The sequence below is a fragment of the Coregonus clupeaformis genome, chromosome 18 (genome assembly GCF_020615455.1).
Source record: "Coregonus clupeaformis isolate EN_2021a chromosome 18, ASM2061545v1, whole genome shotgun sequence".
Taxonomy (NCBI): domain Eukaryota; kingdom Metazoa; phylum Chordata; class Actinopteri; order Salmoniformes; family Salmonidae; genus Coregonus; species Coregonus clupeaformis.
Genome location: NC_059209.1, coordinates 22,558,385 through 22,583,774, shown reverse-complemented (window position 1 = coordinate 22,583,774; position 25,390 = coordinate 22,558,385). Strand labels below are relative to the sequence as shown.

The following is a 25,390-nucleotide window of genomic DNA, read 5'->3' as shown; positions in this document are numbered from 1 at the left end:
TCATGTGATACAAGATGGGTTATCCTATTGTAATGGAGTACCCCTGTCTGAAACATGTAATCCCAATTGTTGCCCTCGGAACATAGTTATTTTTGGTCCAATGTTTAAAATGTTGGGTTACTGCGTGGGGGACCTGGGTTCGAATCCCACTGGTTACACAATCTATTCCACTCCAATCCATGGTGTGTAGAAGTGTTTTAGAGTTAGGTTCTGTGCTTAATTTCCAGGCGTACCTTTGGGACAACAACAAAGCGGTGGTGGAGTGGCTGGAGAAGCATTTGGCCAAAGAGGACGGCACACGATCTGCCATCAGCGAGAACATCAAGTACCTGAAGAGGGACCACGCCTTGAAACACATCCGCAGGTACATACACACACACACATTACTACACATGAATGTACTGTGTGCATATAATCCTATTGTATGTATGTACTGTGTGTGTTATGCCAGCATTGTGCAGGCCAACCCTGAGGTGACCATGGACTGCATCATCCACATGAGCCAGTCCATCACTCCATCCCAGAGGGCCAAGATCTCCCACCTGCTGGCCACGATGGACGGCACGGCCCCCAGTTAAACTCCAGATCTGAGCTGAGCTGCCCCAATGCCTTACACAGGAAATCCCTCAAGTTCTAGCATAGGAGAGAGACTGGATAAGTAGGGGTGTGGACCTAGGGACAGGGGGGGCACATTCAGCATCTGCCTATCGGTGCCGCCTGCTTTCTATTGTAACCAGCTGAGACAATAAAGCTAAGACGCCAAAGAAGCCAAAAACGTGTCTAATTCTCAGGATTAGGGCTGGTTCGGCTGCTCAGACACTGTAACCATGCAGCACTAAACATGCACTACATGCGTCCCTGCCGTGGGCATTTTTAAAATTTTCTTGAGCGGATGGTCGGGGGGCTGGAACATAGTTATAAAAAATGTTATACACTGCAAATTGACCGAAAGAATCCCAAACAGATCTAGTATTTGACAAAATAGAATCATTTCAAACCTTGATTACATTGGGATGTGATCACTTATGCCTCTCTGTTTATGCGTGGGAATACTTGGGAACAGATTTCCTACATTAAAATCCCTTTGAGCTGATTTCCTGGCGATTTGAGTCTAATGTCCAACAACGGAAATTATAAAAATGTAATAATATTATTTATTTTTTTGCTCAGAATACTTGGGGGTCCAAATAAAATTGCCCGCGGGCCGCCTACTGGGAATCTCTGTATTACAGTTGAGTCAGTCTGTACAAACCTATGGAGCTTTTATGCACATTTAAAGCAATTATAGTTCCAAACATATAAACGGTATCAAAAAGCTGTATACAAGCAACCTATTCCAGACCGGTCTACACGTTTTAAAGTTTGAATGGTGTTTCTAGCTTAAACGGTTGAAGACTAGTTACGGGCAAACATTTACCATTCAAGTCTATGGCCATTTATGTACATTGGGATTTATGTAAATGTGGTTGTAGTGTGAAAAGTATAAGTAGTATCAAAACTAAATGTTTCAAGCAACCTGACAAGTGGCAGTACAGGTTCCAGTGGAATAATAATAATAATGTGTGAACAGTTTTCAGCGAGCACACCTAATTATCAAAAGTACAAACCCTTCCCAGCTGATGCTACAGGCAGGCTAAAGCAAATGGTCAAAGTATTTGAACCCAGTTCTGGTCCCATGTATCCGTTAACATTGCTATGATCAGAGGGAACCACCACTACTCGTTAGCATTTCAGATTCACATTATCAATAGGATTGTAAAACCCATATGTTTGAAAAATGGAACATCCGAAAACGTTAATTCAATGGATTGGACCATGTGCCTTCTATCAGTATTCTATCAAGCTTCTCATTGCTACTGCTGTACACTGGCATTTGACAACAGGAGTGACCAGGGTTTTTTCTATGATGTTGATCATTCTGTTCATATCTGGGCGAATGTGTGCCGACCTTTGAATGTACACCAGCCAGGGGCCGAACAAAGCCCTCATTTGTGTACCATATAAAATATGTTTTTTTTAAATGTTAATTATGTGCCAGTGCAAAGATATTACACAAGCCTGTCTGGGGGTTGGTTGATGTGTAGCCTTTACTTCAGTATGTATCCTTGTGACAATATCGACCCAAAAAAATACCCATTTAAATTACATTAAGTTTAATTAATTTCATTTAATTTACTGAATCATTTCAGTGACACAATGGTCTAGTAGGGAATTTTCATTTTTTCCCCGGCATTAATTTAATCCAAAGATGAATTATGTCAGTATTGTCCTTAAAAGACTAACCTGTGCAATTTAAAAGTCAGGTAATACTTTTTTTTAAATTAACCAGTGTTTATTTGTGTGCCCTTGAATTTCTTTCTTTGTATTATTGGTTTTTGACTGAATAACAAATACACCTGTGTTTTTCCTGAGTCATTTCATTTGTATTTTTTTGTTGTCTGTGCTGGAGTCTGAGTGAATAATACAATATAAATGCTAGTGGATAAATTCACACCCATAGTATTTGTATAATAATCATTTGGAAGAAATTGACGTTCAAATAGGATTTATGATTGCTTTTGGTCTGTGATATGAATAATGTGTACGTGTTTTCATTGTTTTTAATATAATGCTGATTGTTGCTTAAACTCAGGTGAACAGGGGCAGAGAATGGTATAATGGGTAGATTACAAAATTGTAACCGAGAGACCCCAAGCCATTCTGCTGCTGTTGCCTTCATCAAAATACCAGATATCGATTTGAAATTGTCAATAATATATGTAAAAATACCTGCCATGTACTTACTATACATTACCCTAATAAGGGGTATCTGTAAATAAATGGAATGAATCTGTTTTCAGCAAGACACTGAATGTGGCACCTTTTTTATTTACCCATTGATTTAATTATTTTTGCATAATTTTACAGTACATGTAGCCTGACATCCTCCCCAAAATAATGTGAATAATTCAATGAATATAATATATTCTGACTGATTTTAGCATATTTTGAAATACTGAAATTTGTAAAATGGTCTACAAATGCTATTATTAGACAGATTTTGGCGTTTTGGAATGTATGGGTAAATACTGTTTAAGAAACAAAAGCTTTTCAGTGGAGATCGCAGTGATTTGAAACAAACAAAAATATTTACAGTAAACAGTGCTTGATAAATTCCTCCCCTTCTCCAGCTGCCATTTATAAATATAAATAAAACATCACAGTAATACTGCCTAGCACAATACAGACAACGGATAAAGAACAGGGAACTAACAGTACCATGGTAAGGCTTACAAACACAGGAAAGTCAACATTGTACAAAACTGGCAGAGAGAGTACGTGTTGCCTGCTAGGTTTGTGTACTACAGTGTAGGACAGCTCGAGTCTTTGCTTGACAAAGTTCCCCCAGAGACGTCAGTATATTTTAGTCAATTTCCTCCCGAATTTCAGTTGTCTTCATTGGTGTGGTTTTACAATGATTTTGATCAAATCACCCTCTAAGCAGACTTTTTTTCTCTCATCTGAAGTAGTGGCTTAGGTATGGCAACACAAGTTGCTCTGTCATTGGGGATAAAGAAAAGCAATGAGGATTCAGGCTTTTCAGTGGAAGAGGAGGTGGGGGGCTTTTTGGTGCCAGAAGTGGGATCGACAAGTAGAGCCACTGCAAAAAATAGTTTTTGTATTTTGATTCTGTTGGTGATGCCTCGATGCAGCTCTACCTGTGGTTCCACTCTGTGGTGCAGGGGATGTTTTCATTAAAGCAGGGCAGTGATGGGCTTGCTGTTGCCTGGCGTGCCCATGTACTGGGAGGAGAGTGCGTCCAGGGAGGCGTAGGAGGTGTACAGGCCCGTCACCTGCAGGTCTGAGAAGGGCATGCTGCCCCCGCTGTAGACAGGAGGGAGGCTGCCCGTCATGGTGCCAAGGTCACAGTCAGACAAACGCAGGGGAGAGTTACTGAAGGTGCCCAACGCCTCCAGATTAAAGCTGTCGTCTTTCATCTCCTCCCACAGGTTACCTGAGGAAGGAGGTAATCGTGTCACGTCACTGGTCATCACTGCTTCTGAGAGCCAAGAAAATGGCCAACTGCCATGCAAAGTAACATTGGTTTGCAGATTGTTAAAGGCCCGATGCAGCCGTTTTAATCTTAATCAAATCATTTCTGGGTAAAATTTGTTTTCAGTCAAAAATAAACAAAAATAGCTTCTTGGCAGAGGTTTGCAACTCTTATTGTTCTATTAACCAATTTACTGCCAAAACTCTATCCCACCAAAACAGGCTGACATTTTAGGTGGTCTTTTCAAACAGCTCTTACTCTAAAAGGGCATTTTATCATAATTTTTAAAATGTCACAGTATTATTCCAACCTCACAGTGTGTAAATGTATATAAAACACAGGAAATAACATTTTTGACTGTACAGTTTTAAGACGGTATATAATGTTGTTGTGACTAGTACTATAGCTACCCACCTTGTAGAGCGAAGTCCATGATGCTGGGGTCCAGCATGTCCACCTCTGCGTTGACCTCACCATGGAGACTGTAGAAGTCGTGCGGCTGCTTGCCGGGATGCTGGGTGGCGAGGGGGCTGTGGGAGAGGTCAGGAACGGTGTGGAGGGGGGGCGTTTGGGCAGGGGCGGGGGACACTGGGGCCAGCCTGGCCTGGGCCTGGAGCTGGGCATGAAGCTGGTGTTGCTGGTGCATGGGCAGGCACTGCAGGGACAGGGTGACCATGGGCTGGGGCTGCATCTGTCCTGGGACAGGCAGGGATAGGCCGGATGGACAGCTGGACAGACGGGTCATCCCGGGATCCATGGGCTTCCGTCTACAGCTCTCTGGCCGGTCCGTGATCAACCTGTCCAACTCATCTGACAGGGAAAGAGGGAGCAGGCCATTTCAGCAACTGATGATGGACTGATGACTCCATTTAAAACAAAAAAACTGAATGCAGATTCTTTCTCTGTGGTGCTGCTTATCGCAAGGGCCGGATTAATGCAGGGAATTACCGGGGCCCAAGAGGCAGCAATTTTTATATTTTTTATTTTCTATAAATAAAGTTAATATATACAGTATAGATTATATTTACAATATATATATATTATATACACTACCGTTCAAAAGTTTTGGGTCACTTAGAAATGTCCTTGTTTAAGAAAGAAAAGCAATTTCTTTGTCCATTAAAATAACATCAAATTGATCAGAATTACAGTGTAGACATTGTTAATGTTGTAAATGGCTATTGTAGCTGGAAACGGCTGATTTTTAATGGAATATCTACATAGGCGTACAGAGGCCCATTATCAACAACCATCAGTCCTGTTCCAATGGCATATTATTTGTATCCCTCATTTACTCAAGTGTTTCCTTTATTTTGGCAGTTACTGGTTGCCTACTGTCGGGAAGGCCACAATTTGGCCAGAATGCGTGCCAAATATACAGCTTGTTGCGTTGTGCCCATAGACATATCATCCATAGAAGGGTTTTGGAACCTCTTACCCTGGCAATTTCGCTATTAAACTCATGGGTACACTAGCAATGGCTTCCAGTTCTGACTTGAATGGTAACTGCCATCTATGGATTATATTTATATGGTTGGTTGCTGCTGTCTGTTTGCCTTCTGCTGATTTCGCGGGAAAAACATACAGTTTGGAAAGCAAATGCCTACTGCTGAAAAGAGAAGACTAATCTGTCTGTAGAACCAATTGAAGCATTTTCTCAACTTTTTGCCAACAGCAGCACTGTTTTTCAAAGTAGCTCATCTTGAGATAGGATATTGCCAAGAGAAGCGCGTCGGCCTTCATCATGAGTAGTAGCCTACAGCTTCATCTTCATCATTAGGTGAGTCAGTGTGCCACTGAACATTTTACTTAGTAGCCTACTGTAGCCTGTAATATAAATATATACAGTACCAGTCAAAAGTTTGGACACCTACTCATTCAAAAGTTTGTCTTTATTTTTACTATTTCCTACATTTTATAATAATAGTGAAGACATCAAAACTATGAAATAACACATATGGAATCATGTAGTAACCAAAAAAGTGTTAAACAAATTCTTCAAAGTAGCCACCCTTTGCCTTGATGACAGCTTTGCACACTCTTGGCATTCTCTCAACCAGCTTCACCTGGAATGCTTTTCCAACAGTCTTGAAGGAGTTCCCACATATGCTGAGCACTTGTTGGCTGCTTTTCCTTCACTCTGCGGTCCAACTCATCCCAAACCATCTCAATTGGGTTGAGGTCGGGTGATTGTGGAGGCCAGGTCATCTGATGCAGCACTCCATCACTCTCCTTCCTGGTCAAATAGCCCTTAAACAGCCTGGAGGTTTGTTTTGGGTCATTGTCCTGTTGAAAAACAAATGATAGGCCCACTAAGCGCAAACCAGATGGGATGGCGTATCGCTGCAGAATGCTGTGGTAGCCATGCTGGTTAAGTGTGCCTTGAATTCTAAATAAATCACAGACAGTGTCACCAGCAAAACACCATCACACCTCCTCCTCCATGCTTCACGGTGGGAACCACACATGCGGAGATCATCTGTTCACCTACTCTGCGTCTCACAAAGACACTGCGGTTGGAACCACCAAGCAGGTCTCTTCTTATTATTGGTGTCCTTTAGTAGTGGTTTCTTTGCAGCAATTCGACCATGAAGGCCTGATTCACACAGTCCCCTCTGAACAGTTGATGTTGAGATGTGTCTGTGACTTGAACTCTGTGAAGCATTTATTTGGGCTGCAATTTTTGAGGCTGGTAACTCTAATGAACTTATCATCTGCAGCAGAGGTAACTCTGGGTCTTCCATCCCTGTGGCGGTCATGAGAGCCAGTTTCATCATAGCACTTGATGGTTTTTGCGACTGCACTTGAAGAAACTTTAAAAGTTCTTGACATTTTCCGTATTGACAGACCTTCATGTCTTAAAGTAATGATGGACTGTCGTTTCTCTTTGCTTATTTGAGCTGCCATAATATGGACTTGGTCTTTTACCAAATAGGTAAAATAAGTACCCTGTCACAACACAACTAATTGGCTCAAACGCATTAAGAAGGAAATAAATTCCACAAATTAACTTTAAAACAAGGCACACCTGTTAATTGAAATGCATTCCAGGTGACTACCTCATGAAGCTGGTTGAGAGAATGCCAAGAGTGTGCAAAGCTGTCTTCCAGCAAAGGGTGGCTACTTTGAAGTATCTCAAATATAAAATATATTTTGATTTGTTTAACACTTTTTTGGTTACTACATGATTCCATATGTGTTATTTCATAGTTTTGATGTCTTCACTATTATTCTACAATGTAGAAAATAACAAAAATAAAGAAAACCCCTTGAATGAGTAAGTGTGTCCAAACTTTTGACTGGTACTGTATATATATTTATATTACAGGCTACAGTAGGCTACTAAGTAAAACGTAAGTATAAATAAACGCAACATGCAACAATTTCAATGATTTTACTGAGTTACAGTTCATATAAGGAAATCAGTCTATTGAAATAAATAAATTAGGCCCTAATCTATGGATTTCACATGATTGGGCAGGTGCGCAGTCATAGGTGGGTCTGGGAGGGCAAAAGCCCACCCACTGTGGAGCCAGGCCAATCAGAATTGGTTTTCCCCACAAAAAGGGCTTTCTTACAGGTACAAATACTCCTCAGTTTCATCAGCTGTCCGGGTGGCTGGTCTCAGACGATCCCGCAGGTGAAGAAGCCGGATGTGGAGGTCCTGGGCTGGCGTGGTTACATGTGGTCTGTGGTTGTGAGGCCGGTTGGTCGTACTGCCAAATTCTCTAAAACGACGTTGGAGGCGGCTTATGGTAGAGAAATTAACATTCAATTCTCTGGCAACAGCTCTGGTGGATATTCCTGCAGTCAGCATGCCAATTCTACACCCTTATCTGTGGCATTTTGTTTTGTCACAAAACTGCACATTTTAGAGCGCCCTTTTATTGTCCCCAGCACAGAGTGCACCTGTGTAATGATCATGCCGTTTATTCAGCTTCTTGATATGCCACACCTGTCAGGTGGATGGATTATCTTGGCAAAGGATACATGCTCACTAACAGGGATGTAAACTAATTTGTGCACAAAAATTGGAGAGAAATAAGCTTTTTGTGCGTATGGAACATTTCTGGGATATTTTATTTCAGCTCATGAAACATGGGACCAACACTTGACATGTTGCGTTTATATATTTGTTCATTATATATAGCCTCCTAATATTGTACAATCTGTGTGTCGCTTCTTTGGCCTGGCCTATTGTTTGTTTGATTTCAAGACCAGCTTGATCTCAGTTTGTCAGAGTAGCCACTCATTTCGGTCTTTTGTGTGGTATTAAAAAAGATTCAGCTAATGTATTCTATCATGTAAATGACGTAGAATTGCATGAAATGCATTTTTTAAAAGGCTAACAAATGATCCCCATGTATGGAAATTCTAAAAACGTCTCACTGTAGCCTATGCCACATTGCAAATGTTATTATGGCTTTATTGTAAGGGGGCTTTTTCTTCAACAGTAAATTTACCACGCATTGAATTGCATCTTGGTGCACGGATTAGTTTACAGAAAATTATGGTGTGGGGGGGTTATAAAAAAAAAAAGCCCCGGGGCCTATGATTTCTTAATCCGACCCTGCTTATGAGATATAAAACTGAATGGGCATAATCAAATGAATTGGTGGTGGGTGTTCTTCATTGATGGGCTGTGTTCATTAGAGCACACAAAGGAAAACGTTTTAAAACATTATGCAATGGAAAACGAAAATGAGCGTTTCTTAAGTCCAGGTTGTCCCTCCCGGTTTCCGTCCCTTTTCTTCCATTTTGTGCTTAATGAACAGGACCCAGGTTAAGTGTGAATGGGCCTCAGTCAGTCCTGTGGTCTCACCTGGGTTGGCCATGCTGCGGCGGATGGCTGGGAGGTCCTTGCGCTTCCACTTCTGCATCTCCTCCTCCATCTTGTCGATCTTGACCGGGTTCAGGGCCCAGAGGCAGCCCTTACGAGAGGACCCACTCATCTTGTTCTCCACCTTCTCAAAGCACTTGTTTAGTGACAGGTTGTGTCGGACTGAGTTCTTCCATCCGTCTGGTGCTGTCTTCAGGGGGGAAAAACCCAGGAAGCGGAAGGAGACATTTAAACGACTCACTTAACACAATGCTTACCTAAAATCTCTGCTACCCCAATCCCTATTGAATATTAGGCCAGTCTCCCAGGCCCAGATTAAGAGTAGTCCTGGACTAAAAAGCATGCTCAATGGAGATTATTTATTGAGCATGCTTTTTAGTCCATGGCTAGGCTTAATCTGGGTCTGGGAAACCAGCCCTTAGAGCAGGGGTGTCAAAGTCATTCCATGGAGGGCCTAGTGTCTGCAGTTTTTTGTTTTTTCCTTTCAATTAAGCCTTAGACAACCAGGTGTGGGGAGTTCCTTACTAATTAGTGACCTTAATTCATCAATCAAGTACAAGGGAGGAGTGAAAACCCGCAGACACTCGGGCCTCCGTGGAATGAGTTTGACATGTGCCTTAGAGGATCCGATCGAGTCGTACCTTAAAGTAGGGAAAATGCTCCTTCATAAAGGTGTAGATCTCGCTGACTGGGAGACTGCCTGTCTTGCTGTTCTTCAGAGCCATAGAGATCAAACAGCTGAGGATGGATCAAAGTAGCGAGACAATATGTAAGTGCATTAGGCTATATATACTGTTGATAATTAGACCAGGTTCGTGTTCACTAGGCACCAAACGGAAGAAAACAGACTGAAACAGGAAAGGACTACCTGAATTTGTCATTTTCCATTGTGCGCCCTAACGAACACGACCCAGGCAATACAATACTACTGTAATGACACTTGGCCCAGGGGGAAGCTCACCTGTAGGAGTAAATGGGCTTGGGGAAAGACTTGGGCTGCAGGTCCTGGTTTTGTGGAGCCAGGCACGGCTGTGTGAACAGGCTTTGGTTGTTGAACGAGACATTACTATAGAGCCCAGCAGGAGTACACTGAGAGGGATAGAGAGCAAAGAAAAATGAGTGAACAATCTAGAAAATCTGTATTGTGTATTATTTTCTACTTATTTCAAAAACCTATTTATTGTTGTTTGAATGAATGGCATCTTAACATCAAACCCTTAATCAGAATTAGGCGGTAAACTGGTAGAGTAATCTCTAACGCGTTACATTAAGTTGCTCTTATACCCATGTAGTAACACTGTAATTACTCTAGTAACAATACTATATTAACAGGTTTACGTTGTAATCTAGTTATACGCTGGACAGCTCTTATAACTATTTTAGTAACACTAAATACTCTAACAATACTGTATATACACTGAGATTACAAAACATTAGTCACAGCTTCCTAATATTGAGTTGCACCTCCTTTTGCCCTCAGAACAGCCTCAATTCATTGGGGCATGGACTCTACAAGGTGTCGAAAGCGTTCCACAGGGATGCTGGCCCATGTTGACTCCAATGCTTCCCACAGTTGTGTCAAGATATCTGGATAACCTTTGGACCATTCTTGATACACACAGGAAACGGTTGAGTGTGAAAAACCCAGCAGCATTGCAGTTCTTGACACACTCAAGCCGGTGTGCCTGGCACCTTCTACCATACCCCGTTCAAAGGCACTTCATCTTTTGTCTTGCCCATTCACCCTCTGAATGGCACACATACACAATCCATGTTTCAATTGTCTTAAGGCTTAACAATCCTTCTTTAACCTGTCTCCTCCCCTTCATCTACACTGGTTGAAGTGGATTTAACAAGTGACATCAATAAGGGATCATAGCTTTCACCTGGATTCACCTGGTCAGTCTATGTCATGGAAAGAGCAGGTGTTCTTAATGTTTTGTACACTCAGTGTATGTAACGATTAATCTCTAATTCACAAACTGCATCCACAGCCCAGTTGCAGGGATGACGTAGTTACCTGCTGGCTAGTCTGGGTCAGAGTGAACACTTGTTGGGGTGTAGGTTGGTAGACAGAGGCAGGGCATTGGTACCCTGGGGAGGGCTGCCCATTCATGGAGAATGGAGACATCTGTGGAATTAGACCGAGGACACGTTTAATATATTAAGTATATCCTATACTTTACTGTCCTAGAGTATAAGCATTGATTAAAATATGTTTTTTTTGTTGATAAATAATTGGTTGGGAAGCAAAACATACACTTCCGCTTTGGGCGGTGATGACGTTAATTCCCAGGGGGCTGTGCTGCATGTTGCTCTGTTGGTGGATCATGGCTCCCTGTCCCCCTACCATGGTTATGTTGTTCAGCTGAGCTGTGAGGAAGGAAACAGTACAACATCCAGGTCAGTCTCCAATCAATCTCCACACATCGGCCCTGTTACAATACTTTAGAAATGCATCCTTTCTTCCTCGTTTCCTTGAGGTAAGTGTAGATATATAGGTGATGGGATACGTTTAAGCAAGACTACCACCCTATTACTTCACCAATCCAACCATTCAGATCTGTTATTGTACTTCAAGGAGGATGAATCTGTAAAGTATTCAAACAGGGCCCATGGCCCTATCAAGTATTAGCACAGGCCCGAGTCTATAACCCCTTATACATCAATGATTTCATTTGTCTTGCAAGTCTCATTAGCCAGGTTGGCAGTTATAGCTTGTTTCCAACTGTAATGGCTTTGGCCAATTTGTCCTCCTCAACATCAGGGCCCAGCAGTACTCCTGAACTATCCAATCAAAGTGTATGTGGGTGGATTTGAAATGGCACAGCCCCACCAACGTGGACTGTGTGTGTGTCTCACCTGTCTGCTGCTCCAGCAGGTTGCCCCCCTGCCCCTGGGAAGGCCTGTTGAAGTCTCCTCCGCCATCACTGCGACCATCAGCCATCTGCTGCAGCCGGGGAACGTCTACCGAGGTGAGCCACGACAAAGACTGCAGGTCCCCGGGGAGATCCTCCTCTCGGAGCTGGGAGGGGTCTGTGGTCAGAAGTCTGCAGAGGCGGGACACAAGCAACACAACCACTCAGATACACAGCCTAGACTACAACTGTGGGTTATATCCAGACCTGGGTTCAAATACTATTTGAAAGCATTGTTGCGACGGAACCAATACCAAAAGTCCCAAAAGTGCAAACTCCAAAACAAATGAGAAGGTAACATTTTATAAATAGTATTCGAACCCAGGTCTGGTTATATCTAGGGCAAATATACAAGACACGGACTGAACAGCAAGTTATTCTAAAGTAATACATCCAATATTGGAGGGGGAGAAATGAGAACAAATCATAATCCAGGAGTATCGTTTTATCTGGGATTTACCACAAGTAGATTATAGAGTGCTATTTAATTAGCTAATTACTGTAATAGTAACATTATGGATACAAAGCCAAGATTCTCAACATTATTAATCCCACTTCAAACTTGCTTGTGAACTTCCTCATCAACATTTTACATTTTAATGGTTACTTCCCCAGCTTTGGGAAATACTGTACAAAAAACCCCACTAGATTAACTACACAACCACAACCTAATGATTATTTAGTCTTGTCTAAAATGAATTTCCTTACCAGCGTACAATGATATTGGTTAAGATTTACTGCATAATTTCTTCTGAATCGGGGCATGGGCTGCCAATCAGCTTTTGCTCATTATTTCTTTAAAGACAGGAGGGCTCTGCGGGGAGAAAAGAGAGGAATCCTCTTGAATTCTCTCCAGTTGTCTCTGCACATACTTACTGTAGAAGAGTTCAGTAATTGGGGTCGCTATGACAACACTCACTATTCAGTTACTTTGTGGGTCTGGACACCGTAGGACCCCCTCCCCACCCCAACCCCAACTGCAAACAAAATCACCCCTAAGTCAGGTGACCACAATCTCCCTCTAACCATTGGCTGAATCATAAGTAAACAGCGCATGGGATCATTTGAAAACATGGGAGAGTGGCACATGTTGCTCTGTAACAGTTGGCCTTGTCTATTGAAAAGTGATCACCTATTGTCTCCCAAACGACAAATCTGCCCAGTGGCACGTGGCTCTATTGTTTCCCCCCAGACCCTCCCTTGATTGTCTCTGCCGTTTTTTTTTACCAGTCCCTGCATTAATCTGTTGGAATGACAGCCCTCACACAAGAGAGACAAGTAGGATGCCATCTGCTTCCCTGTCCCTTTCCAGCCTCTCCCCTCTCTGTCCCCCCTCCCTCCCCCAGAAGGAGGGCAGTAGACAAGATTTCATCTTGAGCTTTGAAGTGTAAGCTTCCTCTACCCCACCAAAAAGACACATGCACATCCGCCACATACATTATCTCTCTCTCTCTCTCTCTCTCTCTCTCTCTCTCTCTCTCTCTCTCTCTCTCGCTCTCTCTCTCTCTCTCTCTCTCTCTCGCTCTCTTTCTCTCTCTCTCTGTCTCTCTCTCTCTCTCTCTCTCGTTCTCGCTCTCTCGCTCCCAAGAAAAACAACACAAAATACATATATAGTTAGGGCTAAATCCAAATTGCTAAAACACTTTTTAGAGAGCACTAGTTCCAATGGAAGCATATGTCAAAAATATTATTATTTTGGCCTCAAAGGGAAAAACTGCAGTTGCTACATAAATTGTTTTACTTATAAATTAATGATATATACTAATTGATTCTTCAAGAATATAACTTTAGTTAGAGTTTAGTTCAGCTGTTGTACCCCATCAGAATCCAAAATATAAGCTCGTAAATGTAAACAAACACTGTAAAGCCTCAAATATTCTTACAAATATAATTCAGATATCTTGGCTGATCAGTCCTTGCATCAATTGCTCTGTCTGTCTATACATTTAAGAGTGGTTATTCATTTAAGAAGCTTTTTTATTGTTTCAACTCAATACAACTTCACATAATTTTTCCACTTACCTTGGCTGTAGTTGGATCCCCAATACAGTTTTTGGGATATGTATTTTGTTTATTTTACTTAGGTATTTGATAGTCATTGTGTTTTGTCAGTATTCCAATAGCCCACCCATTCATTCTGAAATATGTCTAAAGCACCTTACAAGCACACCAATCCAACTCATATTACAAAAGTATCCCTTTCTCAAGGACATGTCTGAAGTTTATTGCGGTTCAATCAACTTTTGAATGTTGTAATTGAGATGCATCAAATACAGACTTGACCTTCAGAAAGGATACATTAGGATTGGGATGCTTGTAAGGTGTTTTGGACCTATTTTCAAAATGGAAGAGGTACAAAAATCATGTTCTGTTGAGTTTTGAGTAGAACATGAAAATTCTCTTTAACAATTAGTGGGATTTGAACAAAATATTTCAACTCGATTGGAAACAGTCCTAGCCTATGACTCATACTTTATATGTTAAACTAATGAGAACTATGCAAGGCGGTCACATTCTTCATGCTTTTCTGAAAATCCCCCACACACACTTAACCCACAATAAAGTGCATGTTCAGCGAGGCATGTTGGAGTATGGTGTCCCCCATCTAGCACCAGCCCCCCCCTTATCGTTCCCCCCTCCCACCTCCTCCTCCTAATTGGGAGCCACTTCTCCCCGGTAGTGACCCGGAGAGCCCCATCTCTCCCTCGGAGCCGGCGGGCCAAGCGGCTCAGTCTCTCCGTGTGCCGACAGCGGGAGTGTAAACAGAGCTGATGGTTTCTGACAGATCCATTCAGACTGAAAATCATTTATTCTACGGTTGTTGTTTTTTCTTTCCCCTTTTTCATACGCCCCCTCCCTTCACTGAAAGAGTTGTCCATCTACATTTGGATTAAACATATAGGGAGATTTTGGAAAACCTATCTTGGAATTATCCTTATACCTGAACATTTTGAATCATATTTTCAGTGTTAAGTGTAGCCAACTTAACAAAGATACAACATTTATCAAAACCTTATATCTGTGGTTAGGATTTAGTCTGATTAAAATCATTAAAAGGCTGTCTTTAAAGTAACTGAATGTTATAAATCCAGTCTTACCTGTAGTCTTGTGGAGAGGGATGATGACCTGCATTTTCAAGAATTCCTGACATGCTGGTCGTAATTCCACTTTCTATCATTTCCTGGGATATTTGATAATGCTGCAACAAGGGAAAAGTGCAACTGCATAAGACATCTAGGCTATAATACTTTCATTTAATTTAGGCCTAGGTCTATTTCTGTTTTCAAAACTCAAACAACAATCTGAATTCCTTTGTTTCCTTGTTTTATCTACTCATTATATAGACTATTATCCTTGCATTTAGATAAATAAAATATTAGCATATCAAACAGACTACTTATGGAGAAAAATAAGCATTTTCTATTATTCATAGATTATGACCAGTTAATAACAATAAGACCTACTGTTATAAGCTAATGACAATCATTTCACCTATTATGGCAAAAACATATTGAATATGAATATAATTGAATATTAAAATAGAAAACAACACTTGTGTGATCTTTTTGGTGTATAAAATAAGCTAAGTTAAAGGTGGATTCTCAGTTCACATTATGTAGGCTATGCTTCAACTTAATAGGCTATAAAATTGGGTTTTATGGTATGGAAAACAAAATGATGACAATTTCTTGATTTTGCCAATGATGGCTTTTTATTTCATTTTAATTCACAAGGCTATTTATTAACTTGACTGAAAAAAAAAATACTTGACATGCAATCCCAAAATATAGCAGCGTTTCCCACCCTTATTGACATATCAATTGGCCTGACTGAAAAGTCCTCTAATTTAAATAATCCCCTCTCACTCAAAGTTTTAGGCCTACAACTATTTGCCGACATTCATCCTTGTAATACCGAAAAAAAGAGAGAAAATCTTACCTGTTTAGAATAATCTGCAGCAAATTTGAGCTGGTGATGAGCCCGTGTAGCTTCTGTATTTTCACTGTGCTGCACTTGTTTCCCAAATACCCTTTTTAAATTTCCCTCTCTGGAACTGTCCAGCAGACTGTCATGCGCAGTAGGCCTACCTCAACGGAGCCTCTTGTTGCTCAAGGAGCCTGCTGCCAATGTAACAACTTGTGACAGTCCGGTAGAAGACAGCAAGCACACCATCCGCACGGACTAAAACTTTTTTTATTTAGGCCTTTATGCTAGTTCTTCCTTTAATTATTGTGATTGTGCAGTTCCTGGATAATCTGTAGGCTATCCATGGACAATTACGAATTTGAGAAGTTATGGATTCAAAACAAATGTTGCGCTCTATAGCTGCAGCCACTTACACTTTATCCAATGTTGTTGACAATTGTCATAGTAACACGACAGATGATAGCCTATATGTGTGATACTTTTTGTTGGTCAGCTAAAATAAATTGTTTTGGTCATGATCGATGCGCAGGTGCACTTTAGATGCGTCGCTAGACTACAATAGGCTACAAAACCCTGCATCACTCTGCAAAGTCTTAATTAAAAATCAGCACTAGATAGTATGATTTTCAATTAAGACTTTGCAGAGTGATGCAGTGTTTTGTAGCCTATTGTAGTCTAGCGACGCATCTAAAGTGCACCTGCGCATCGATCATGACCAAAACAATGTAGAAAATAGTCAAAATAAAGAAAAACCCTTGAATGAATAGGTGTGTCCAAACTTTTGACTGGTCCAGTCAAAAGTTTGGACACACCTATTCATTCAAGGGTTTTTCTTTATTTTGACTATTTTCTACATTGTAGAATAATAGTGAAGACATCAAAACTATGAAATAACACATATGGAATCATGAAGTAACCAAAAACATGTTAAACAAATCAAAATATATTTTATATTTGAGATTCTTCAAATAGCCACCCTTTGCCTTGATGACAGCTTTGCACACTCTTGGCATTCTCTCAACCAGCTTCACCTGGAATGCTTTTCCAACGGTCTTGAAAGAGTTCCCACATATGCTGAGCACTTGTTGGCTGCAGGTAGCTTAGTGGTTAAGAGCGTTGTGCCAGTAACCGAAAGGTCGCTGGTTCTAATCCCTGAGCCGACTAGGTGAAAAATCTGTCGATGTGCCCTTGAGCAAGGCACTTAACCCTAATTGCTCCTGTAAGTCGCTCTGGATAAGAGCGTCTGCTAAATGATTAATTATTTATTATTATTTACTCTGCCGTCCAACTCATCCCAAACCATCTCAACTGGGTTGTGGTTGGGGGATTGTGGAGGCCAAGTCATCTTATGCAGCACTCCATCACTCTCCTTCTTGGTAAAGTAGGCCTTACACAGCCTGGAGGTGTGTTGGGTCATTGTCCTGTTGAAAAACAAATGATAGTCCCACTAAGCCCAAACCAGATGGGATGGCGTATCGCTGCAGAATGCTGTGGTAGCCATGCTGGTTAAGTGTGACTTGATTCTAAATAAATCACAGACAGTATCACCAGCAAAGCACTCCCACACCATAACACCTCCTCCTCCATGCTTTACGGTGGGAACTACACATGCGGAGATCATCCATTCACCAACACCGCGTCTCACAAAGACACAGCGGTTGGAACCAAAAATCTCCAATTTGGACTCCAGACCAACTGACAAATTTCCAACGGTCTAATGTCCATTGCTCGTGTTTCTGTATACCCCCCCTACATTGTCACAACACAACTGATTGGCTCAAACGCATTAAGAAGGAAAGAAATTCCACAAATTAACTTTAAAACAAGGCACACCTGTTAATTGAAATGCATTCCAGGTGACTACCTCATGAAGCTGGTTGAGAGAATGCCAAGAGTGTGCAAAGCTGTCATCAAGGCAGAGGGTGGCTACTTTGAATGATCTGAAATATAAAATATATTTTGATTTGTTTAACACTTTTTTGGTTACTACATGATTCCATATGTGTTATTTCATAGTTTTGATGTCTTCACTATTATTCTACAATGTAAAAAATAGTAAAAATAAAGAAAAACCCTTGAATGAGTAGGTGTGTCCAAACTTTTGACTGGTAGTGTATATATATATATATATATATATATATATATATATATATATATATTAGAAACCCTCGACTGTGATGGTGTCTCGCTACTTGTGAGCGTCTGAATGAATGTTCATTTTAGGCGAGTGTTTGCAGACAATTTGTTTCCCCGCCGCTGCACCCGGGTCTTTCTCTGCACAAAAGCGGGAAAAATAGCCTGGGAGGCGGGTATGGGAGGTAGGAGCCCAGGAAACAACAGGGCGGCAAAGTTTACACTTGTCTTGTCAGAGGAGATTTGCGCTGGTGAGGTCAACCTGTGTTATGGGACACAGACAGTATTTCGTCTTCAAGTGACAATAAATAGAAGCAATAGACTCTTACGGGCTATAAGATCCCAGAAATAGAGTAAAAACTGTTAAGGAAAGGAGGAAAAGTTTTCCTTGTTTAGGCCTATAGGCTACTTCACTGTTATTTTGTGGGTTTACCAAATTTAAAATCTGTTGACCACGTTCACATACACAAATATAATTTGAAAGACCTCTAAAAGTAAAATTCACAACTGGAAATTAACATACATTCCGCTAAATCTGTGGGGATAGAGCCAGTGACAGCAGTGTCAACCCCATGGGACACCACAGATGGTAAATCGCGCTGTCACAATAGACACAATCAATGATTACATGCGTGAAGTAACTGACAAAATAAGACCTTCACCAAAGACTCAGAACGTTTAAGTCCTAGAGCCTGTGGGCTTCCACTGTATACTTCACAGGGCTCCAGTTAGATTATTTGCCGAGGGACCCCAACCCCCTTCACTGATTCATGCATGTCTAGTCATAAAAAAGTCTGACCATCCTATTGTCTTTCTAGGGCTCTCCCATAGATATGTAAAATGATAATGGTTTATTTATCACTACAGGCTATTTTATAATATTGTTGCTGTTAAGAGACAGAAAAAAATATGTTGACATATAAATTATGTGATTGTAACTAAATATTTCGAGTTCTGCTTGTGTGTTTAATACAGGCTGGTGTCCTTTTGACTATGCCCTTCGCATTGTCAAATGATTTAATAAGTGATTACATTAGATATATTATACTGGTAAAGGATTGTAGTGTGTGACATACAGACACTGTCTACAGCCAAGGCAATCAACCAGGGCCCGGTTTCCCAAAAGCATCATTAAATCTCCGAGCTGTTTCCCAAAACCATCGTTATTAACGTTGCACTTGAAAACGCTCATAATCTAACGCCTGCCTCAGACCACTCGTAGAATAGCTAAATGCGTCGTTAGATGCTTTTTAGCCCTCCCGCGTCACTTTATACACAGAAGATCTCAGCTAAACGTAGAATCACAGTGTTTATCCGTCTCTGTGACCGCGGATAATTTCGCAACGAAGTTCATTTTAAATACAAAGTTGCCAATATCTTCGCAATTGTTACAAACAAGCGAATGATAAAAATATGCTTAAAATGAAAACCGAGATGATTGCATTAAAATATAAATAGCCTACCTACAGTATAGGCTATAGGCTTATACATATATACATTTTCATGCTCTTTCAATTTAGTTTTATTTTGGTATTTGGCTACTGTCTAATTTTTCCCTCAATATATTTCATGATGTGTAGCCTAACGTGCGCAATGATGTGTCAAATCTTGATTTAGTGTATTATTATAGGGTAATTATTAGAATAAGCCGCCTCAATATTTGCAGCAGTAGGTCGTAATATCTCTCTAGGAGCTGATCCAACGTCAGTAGACCTATTGTGAAATAATTACAATGTTAAGGTAAGATTTTAATGGAGAAAGCTGTTACTGGACCAGCACTCACTTTCTTTAGATCCTATCAGTATCGACACATATGCTCCAACGATGCACGTAGAGACCTCTCTGTGTGGTGTTTTGGGAAACGCATGTTACATCTCCAGCCCTTGCTTTTCTTTCGATCCTATCAGTATCAACACATGGTCTAACAATGCACTTAGCATCACGAACGTTCTCTCTACGTGCTTGTTTGGGAAACACTTAAAAAAGTTGCCTCATAAATAACTATGTATCTGGTATGATCATCGTAATGCTTAAGTTACATCACAACCAGGAAAGAGGCCCTGGTCCCATATTATTAAAGTGCCTCAGAGCAGCCTTGCATGGACAGGGGGGATCTGCTCCTAGATCAGAACTCCTGCTCTGACAGGATTTATGAATATGGCCCAGATCACCAGATCCCCTTAAACAAGTAATGTCACCACTGTTTGCATCAGTCAAGGAAGTCCCAGTAAACGACTCCCTGTGGTTCAGTGAACACAGTGATGACATTCCTCTCTCTCAGGAATAATGGGGAAAACAATAGGATTCCCTCTCTAAAGGAGCAACAACCAGTGTTTGGTGGCTCTGTTTTTGTCTTCCACCCAAGTGTTTACCAACACACCCCTGTCTGTCCTTTGGAGAGGGAGAGGGAGAGGGAGGTCACTTCACCCGTCTAATCGGCACCCCAGCCAGAGAGACAGAGACAGAGTGTCCCTCAGGGTAACCTCATGGCCAGAAAGAGGAAGCTAGCTGTCATCAGTGCTTAGCCAAAGTGCAGCAGGAGAGTCCAGCATGCAGCCAAAGCCTTTCTGTTCCTGATTAGGCCAGGGTTGACCTGATGGGCTGTCCTCAGACTTGGGGTCATTCGGACCAAAGGCCTTGTGGCTTTTGGCAGTTGCTGCTGATTTCTACCTAATAAGAAGTTGGTGATAAGGACATGGATTTATTTCATTCAAGGGATTTTTCACAAGTCACAAGAAGTGACCACTGAACCAACACATATGGAAGTCTACACATTTGTTGATGTATGGACATGTTTTTGGAGTATCTAAAAATCCTGAACACTCCAGTAGGCCGACATCAGTGTCAGCTCTGACCATTTAAGGTGAAAAAAGTGAAGGGTGACCGGACATGGTCTCTAGACTCTAACAGTACACCCAATTAAATGTTTGGGGACAATTAGACATTACAAGATGCTATTATGACATTATATTCATATTCATACTACATAATGAAAATGATAAAAACACCAAAAAGAGTTACAACAAAGTGACTGCAGCTAGTCCATCCATCCATTCTATATCTTATATTCTCTATCTTATGGGGCGGCAGGTAACCTAGTGGTTAGAGCGTTGTGCCAGTAACCGAAATATTGCTGGTTCGAATACCCAAGTCGACAAAGTGACAAATCAGTCGATGTGCCCTTGAGCAAGGCACTTAAACCTAATTTGCTCCAGGGGTGCCTTACTACTATGGCTGACCCTGTAAAACAACAAACCTGGTTTATGTGACAATAAAAACATATATATATTTTTTATAGTTCTAAAATGGTCTAGAGAGAGCAAAGATAGACTCCTTCAGGACTGTCAATTAAGTTCTCCTGGAGTAGGCTCTGGAGGACACTTCACGACCGCCATAAACCTTTGACTTTGAACTGCTCCAACACAGGTAGCTATCTGTTAGCTTCAGACAGAGAGGAAACAGTCAAAGAGGTTGAACTTCAGGGGTGACTCTTTCGGACAGGCTATTTGATTGTAACAAAATCCTCTCCTGCAGTTTCAATCCCTACGGAAGCCCTGAAGCCCAAGGCAAAAAAAGAAAAAGTAGACTCTTGGACTTATCTCGTCTGGACGACTTAGTATCTCATTCAAGCAACTTAGTATTTAATTAGAAAGACTTAGTATCTCGTTTGAACGACTTAGTATCTTGTTTGAACGACTTAGTAATAAAAAAAAACGTAATTGTTATTTTGTCTAATTAGGCCTAATTTGTCATGCAGCACCAGTTGTGCTTGTAAGACCGATGCTGCAGCCATTCATTCACTGATTCCATCCATTGCTATGATTATTCATTGACAGTCCTTTTGATAGCCTAAAGCAGGGCCGCTTTTGAATACCAGAGCATGTAAGTGGGCAAGTGTGGAGTGAAATCTAAAAAATTTGAACAATAGACATTAAGAAATATCCGAATTTTTGAGAAATAGTGATCCACACACAGTGGCAGCTTCATCTCAATGTATTTTTCAATTTGAGGCTTTTCAAATATTTGCCATTCTCCATTCTCTTGTTGATATTTTGGGTATTTTCCCACTAATATTCCTTTATGTAATTAAGCTTTCACATGTGTGTTTTTCTGTTTAAGAATCTTGTTGGTGCTCGCTTCTGTGCACAAATAATTTGACCGCTGCAGTTTGAGATTATTTATTCAATTTCTTTATGAAAAGAAGCTGATACTGGCCTTTATTATTTATGATTAGCTTAATTATATTGATTAATATTATGGTGTTTCTATTCCAATAAAAACTAGATATCCTAGTGGTAGAAAGTAGAATATAAACTAGATATAGGCTACTTTGGGTGGGCTAGGCTAAATAAATACAACCAAATAGGCCTAATTAAAAGAATAGTGATAAAGGAAACAAAAATGCCCAGAGCTTGTGTCTGAGCATTACCGGAGCGAAATTGGAGCGGGAGAGAAGGCCGATTTTTTTCTTTTCTTCATCTGCTCCAGCCGTTCCAGACTAATTATACTCCGCTCCTCGCTCCACACTCACCCACTTATATGCTCTGGCATTCAAAAGCAGCCCTGCTTTAGGCTGTCAGTGAATAATCATATCAATGGATGAAATCAGTGAATGAATGGCTGCAGCAACGGTCTGATAAGCACAAATGGCGCTGCAAAACAAATGAGACATAATTACAAAATAAAAATTAAGTAGTTTGAACAAGATAATAAGTCATTCAAACGAGAAACCAAGTCTTTCTAACAAGATACTAAGTCGTGCGGACGAGATAATTCCAAGAGTCTGGTTAATTGTTTTGTTGCCACCTCTTTTATGTGACATGGCAGATAATGACAGTGCTCTGAGAGACTGCTGCATATACAGTGGGGGAAAAAAGTATTTAGTCAGCCACCAATTGTGCAAGTTCTCCCACTTAAAAAGATGAGAGAGGCCTGTAATTTTCATCATAGGTACACGTCAACTATGACAGACATATTGAGGAGAAAAAAATCCAGAAAATCACATTGTAGGATTTTTAATGAATTTATTTGCAAATTATGGTGGAAAATAAGTATTTGGTCACCTACAAACAAGCAAGATTTCTGGCTCTCACAGACCTGTAACTTCTTCTTTAAGAGGCTCCTCTGTCCTCCACTCGTTACCTGTATTAATGGCACCTGTTTGAACTTGTTATCAGTATAAAAGACACCTGTCCACAACCTCAAACAGTCACACTCCAAACTCCACTATGGCCAAGACCAAAGAGTTGTCAAAGGACACCAGAAACAAAATTGTAGACCTGCACCAGGCTGGGAAGACTGAATCTGCAATAGGTAAGCAGCTTGGTTTGAATAAATCAACTGTGGGAGCAATTATTAGGAAATGGAAGACATACAAGACCACTGATAATCTCCCTCGATCTGGGGCTCCACACAAGATCTCACCCCGTGGGGTCAAAATGATCACAAGAACGGTGAGCAAAAATCCCAGAACCACACGGGGGGACCTAGTGAATGACCTGCAGAGAGCTGGGACCAAAGTAACAAAGCCTACCATCAGTAACACACTACGCCGCCAGGGACTCAAATCCTGCAGTGCCAGACGTGTCCCCCTGCTTAAGCCAGTACATGTCCAGGCCCGTCTGAAGTTTGCTAGAGTGCATTTGGATGATCCAGAAGAGGATTGGGAGAATGTCATATGGTCAGATGAAACCAAAATAGAACTTTTTGGTAAAAACTCAACTTGTCGTGTTTGGAGGACAAAGAATGCTGAGTTGCATCCAAAGAACACCATACCTACTGTGAAGCATGGGGGGTGGAAACATCATGCTTTGGGGCTGTTTTTCTGCAAAGGGACCAGGATGACTGATCCGTGTAAAGGAAAGAATGAATGGGGCCATGTATCGTGAGATTTTGAGTGAAAACCTCCTTCCATCAGCAAGGGCATTGAAGATGAAACGTGGCTGGGTCTTTCAGCATGACAATGATCCCAAACACACCGCCCGGGCAACGAAGGAGTGGCTTCGTAAGAAGCATTTCAAGGTCCTGGAGTGGCCTAGCCAGTCTCCAGATCTCAACCCCATAGAAAATCTTTGGAGGGAGTTGAAAGTCCGTGTTGCCCAGCGACAGCACCAAAACATCACTGCTCTAGAGGAGATCTGCATGGAGGAATGGGCCAAAATACCAGCAACAGTGTGTGAAAACCTTGTGAAGACTTACAGAAAACGTTTGACCTGTGTCATTGCCAACAAAGGGTATATAACAAAGTATTGAGAAACATTTGTTATTGACCAAATACTTATTTTCCACCATAAGTTGCAAATAAATTCATTAAAAATCCTACAATGTGATTTTTTTTTCTCATTTTGTCTGTCATAGTTGACGTGTACCTATGATGAGAATTACAGGCCTCTCTCATCTTTTTAAGTGGGAGAACTTGCACAATTGGTGGCTGACTAAATACTTTTTTCCCCCACTGTACCTAATATCAAAAGGTTGCTTCAGTTCCTCTGTCACAGTGCTATTGTATTGGGAGATCACACACCCTTCATGTTTCAGTTTAGAGGTGGTAAATGGGGTTGACCTTTGTGTGACCAGGGTCAAGACCAATCAGCTGTGTTCTTTGGGAGGACAGTCATTTTCATGGGCTTAGAGGGTAAAATGGAGAAAAATTATTATTCTCATTCACGAGTGATCTCCGCAGAAAGACGGCTTTAGACATTGCCTCAACTCCAAAAGATTTCCTGATATGTCCTTTGAAAAAGACACAGCAGTCGCTGGGTATTCCAGAGGGATGGATAGATGGGGGATGGACAAGTCAATGTCAAGCTGCCAGATTGTTCTCTGTATTTAGCCTTGTCTATGACCTCTGAAAGAGATGGGCTGTGTCCTTAGAGCGCACTACTTTTGACCAGGGCCAATAGGGCATAATGCAATGGCCATAGTACAAGGTCGGCCAAGTTGGAAATAACTTTTGGTCACTTTTTCACTCTTGTCCTTTGTGCATTCCTGTTTTTCTGCACTGTGGATCTTGCAGGTGTGTACATTATATTGCCACAGCTGGAATGTATTCAGTGCTGTATATAGAATAGGGAGAAATGCTGTTCACACATACATCTGAAATCATACTGTAAGTTGAAAGAAATACAGGTGTTTTTTATGTCATATAGCTTCCTCAGCTAAGAGAGAGACCAACATTTTATGAAAGTAAAGAACTACCTTCGATGTACTGTATACAGGGAGCAAGTAACATTGCTGACCCTATACTCCAAGGCTGGAACCTGAACTGAAGACGGGGGCCCGTCCCTCGTTCCGCTGCTCGGAAAACATTACTATGATGGACTATGAGAGAAAGAAAAAGAGAGAAAAACAGAGAGCGAGAGAGAAAGAGGAATAGGGGGAATGGGAGAGAGAGAGAGAATGAGAAAGAGAGAGAGAATGAGAAAGAGAGAGAGAATGAGAAAGAGAGAGAGGGACCTGGCAGTAATGGTCTGATGAGTGTTATCATCCAGCCTTCATTCTCAGCATGGCATCTCTAATGGGAAAATCAACCTCTCTGAC

The 25,390-nt window shown here is 41.2% G+C and overlaps 3 protein-coding genes across 13 annotated transcripts in view; 2 read left to right on the top strand and 1 right to left on the bottom strand.

Moving 5' to 3' along the window:
• Positions 1-2,314, top strand: part of LOC121550183 (acetyl-CoA carboxylase 2-like) — a 47,163-nt gene extending 44,849 nt beyond the window's left edge. For all 10 annotated transcript variants that reach the window (XM_041862310.2, XM_045226809.1, XM_045226808.1 and 7 more), the window contains 2 exons: positions 228-364; positions 452-2,314. In XM_041862310.2, the coding sequence (XP_041718244.2) occupies positions 228-364; positions 452-578 (264 nt within the window). In that variant the 3' untranslated portion in view covers positions 579-2,314. The remainder of the gene's footprint in view (positions 1-227; positions 365-451) is intronic.
• Positions 2,315-3,034: 720 nt separating this feature from the next.
• On the bottom strand, positions 3,035-15,808 carry LOC121550184 (forkhead box protein N4-like). 2 transcript variants are annotated; one of them, XM_041862311.1, is made up of 10 exons: positions 15,731-15,808; positions 14,890-14,990; positions 11,736-11,923; positions 11,134-11,246; positions 10,894-11,004; positions 9,835-9,962; positions 9,515-9,611; positions 8,856-9,063; positions 4,448-4,843; positions 3,035-3,994 (listed from the first exon to the last, which is right to left on the bottom strand). In XM_041862311.1, exons 2-10 carry the CDS (start codon positions 14,967-14,969, stop codon positions 3,735-3,737), a joined length of 1,581 nt encoding a protein of 526 aa, XP_041718245.1. In that variant the 5' UTR covers positions 14,970-14,990; positions 15,731-15,808; the 3' UTR covers positions 3,035-3,734. The 2 variants fall into 2 exon arrangements, with proteins under 2 accessions (XP_041718245.1, XP_045082749.1); XM_045226814.1 differs by lacking the exon at positions 15,731-15,808 and adding an exon at positions 12,500-12,605 and having other exon boundaries at positions 14,890-14,971.
• An 8,040-nt stretch (positions 15,809-23,848) lies between these two features.
• Positions 23,849-25,390, top strand: part of LOC121550748 (unconventional myosin-Ih-like) — a 72,864-nt gene continuing 71,322 nt past the window's right edge. The window contains exon 1 of the mRNA XM_045227056.1: positions 23,849-23,872. The gene's annotated coding sequence lies outside the window, so the exon portion shown is untranslated. The remainder of the gene's footprint in view (positions 23,873-25,390) is intronic.